The 2,435-nt window shown below is 48.7% G+C and overlaps 2 protein-coding genes across 2 annotated transcripts; both read left to right on the plus strand.

Moving 5' to 3' along the window:
* The first annotated feature begins 562 nt into the window (after window positions 1–562).
* Window positions 563–937, plus strand: LOC140189241 (histone H2B 1/2-like). Its single transcript, XM_072245927.1, has one exon. The coding sequence runs from the start codon at window positions 563–565 to the stop codon at window positions 935–937; it is 375 nt and encodes a 124-aa protein (XP_072102028.1).
* Window positions 938–1,383: 446 nt separating this feature from the next.
* Window positions 1,384–2,195, plus strand: LOC140189201 (histone H2A-like). The gene is made up of 2 exons (XM_072245893.1): window positions 1,384–1,436; window positions 1,856–2,195. The coding sequence occupies exons 1-2, from the start codon at window positions 1,384–1,386 to the stop codon at window positions 2,193–2,195; spliced, it is 393 nt and encodes a 130-aa protein (XP_072101994.1).
* The last annotated feature ends 240 nt before the right edge of the window (window positions 2,196–2,435 follow it).

Genomic DNA, 2,435 nt, shown 5'->3' on the forward strand with positions numbered 1-2,435 from the left:
TTTGTGAATGGTGTGTCTCTGAAACTGTGTGTCTATGAATCTGCTCCAAGCAAGTTGCAAATGACAATAAACGACTTTCAACCTCACACAGAAATGGGTCTCATGATGACAATTGGACCTGCGATCTCCTGCTGCCCTGTTTCATTACATAAACGTTTTATATTATTGAGTGTGTGTTTTTCTCATTCCTTCTGCTTTTCTAGCAGACACAATGAGCCAAATGCCGAATACTGCTCCTGTGCCTTATGGTCCATTTTGTATGTTAGATTTCCTTCCTGAGGAATTAACCGGCAGCGGCAACTCACCAGATCAGCGCCAGATCCCAGTCCGCAGTTTTACCCAACCGAACACGGGGCAGTTCAGAGAGAGAGAGTTCTGATTGGTTGTACGTGTGCCTTCAGAGAGCCAATCAAATGACTTTACTGTATGAATAGAATCTTCAAATAGCCATTGGGAATCCAAGGCCTCCCATTCCTCATTAGCATACTGTTCCGGGCGCTGCCTATTTAATTCGTGCTCCGAGTGAGTTCTGCTACTTCAGGGTCTGAAACCGACAGAAGAAATGCCTGAGCCTGTGAAATCCGTTCCGAAGAAGGGCACCAAGAAAGTTTTGTCCAAACCAGCAGGCAAGGCAGGGAAGAAGCGCAAGAGGCTGAGGAAGGAGAGTTACTCCATCTACATCTACAAAGTGATGAAGCAGGTTCACCCCGATACTGGCATCTCCTCCAAGGCCATGAGCATCATGAACTCGTTCGTCAACGATATCTTCGAGAGAATCGGGGGCGAGGCTTCCCGCCTGGCCCACTACAACAAGCGGTCAACCATCACCTCACGGGAGATCCAGACCGCCGTGCGCCTGCTGCTGCCCGGGGAGCTGGCCAAGCACGCCGTGTCCGAAGGGACAAAGGCGGTGACCAAGTACACCAGCTCCAAGTAAAGCTCTCCAGTGCGATGATCGAAAACAAAACGGCTCTTTTAAGAGCCACTCACAATTTCACTAAGAGGGTTATACTAAAATTTAGACACTAAATTGCACACATTTTATGTCTGGTGTCTTTTACAAGAGCTAAGGTAGAGTTCATCTCCGTATAATCCCGGTGTTTTACATTCCTCCCACTGCACTGACACGGACTTGTTACCTTCCCATCCTCATCAGTCCGCCCCTGCTGGTATCCATGTCGAGCGGAGGATTGCTGCCTTTGCTGTTTTAGCTGTGGGTTCAGGAGTTTGTTAGTTACAGTTGGGTAACTTCTCTGAATATTATTTCAATGCGAGGCCTGAACGAGTTCATGATTGTTTCATAGAACATTTTTAAATTGCAGTCTAGAGGCTGGTCACAGTTTGAGAAGAGCCGTTTGTCCATAACCTGATAACGTTTACACAATGACCGACCGCGGGCAGAAGCTGAGATTCAGTTTTACTCGGTTCCGTTACGGGTTGAAAGAAATTAGAGAATTGAGTTCCCAGATATTTCAATATCAACTACACTTGCATTAAATGTGCCCGGTTTCAGTAACGGGGAAGTACGAACACTCAGTCGTCAAACAGATCAGCAATTATTTAATTTCTGATTAAATTTGAACAAGAGATTTATTTTCTGGCGGGCTTTTTCGAAATTTCAGTGAACTTTGGGGAGGAGACGGTTACTTTCCGCGCTTCTACCTTTACGGACTGCTGATTGGTGATTAAGGCAGCTCTTCGATTGGGATATTTCTCTTCACCAATGAGAATAAGCACGGTTACACCAATCACAAACATCAGTTTGCATTCTCAAAGAAGGTATAAAAAGGGCGAGATGGGGCGGGGCGAACATTCTTTCATTCTCGGTGGAGCAGTTACTGTGATTGTGGAAAAGGCACCGCTGGCAAAGTTCGGTCCAAGGACTGCAGTTCCCGGTCGGCCGGGTTCACAGACTCCTAAGAAAGGGCAACTATGCTGAGCGGGTGGGTGCTGGAGCCCCGGTCTACCTGGCTGCTGTGCTCGAGTATCTGACAGCCGAAATCCTCGAATTGGCCGGCAACGCGGCCCGGGACAATAAGAAAACCCGCATCATCCCCAGACACCTGCAGCTGGCCGTCCGCAACGACGAGGAGCTGAACAAGCTGCTGGGAGGGGTGACTATCGCTCAGGGCGGTGTGTTACCCAATATCCAGGCCGTGCTGTTGCCCAAGAAAACCGGCGGTGCCAGTAAGTGAAGCGACGTAAGCTGAACCTATTTACCCAAAGGCTCTTTTCAGAGCCACTCACGGTGTCTGTGGAAGGGCTGAGCAGCGGGTGATTTCCGTTCAGAGTAACTGGACTCTGTATCTGTCACAGTCACGACAGTTCAATGTCCGTCACGTTTCTTCCGCGAAGTAATCCGATATCTATCTGCACAGAAATCGGTCCGCTTCGGTCCTGACTCATTTCCCCTCTCTGCCGGCGCAATGCAGCTC

Source organism: Mobula birostris, chromosome 28 (genome assembly GCF_030028105.1).
Source record: "Mobula birostris isolate sMobBir1 chromosome 28, sMobBir1.hap1, whole genome shotgun sequence".
NCBI classification, from domain to species: domain Eukaryota; kingdom Metazoa; phylum Chordata; class Chondrichthyes; order Myliobatiformes; family Myliobatidae; genus Mobula; species Mobula birostris.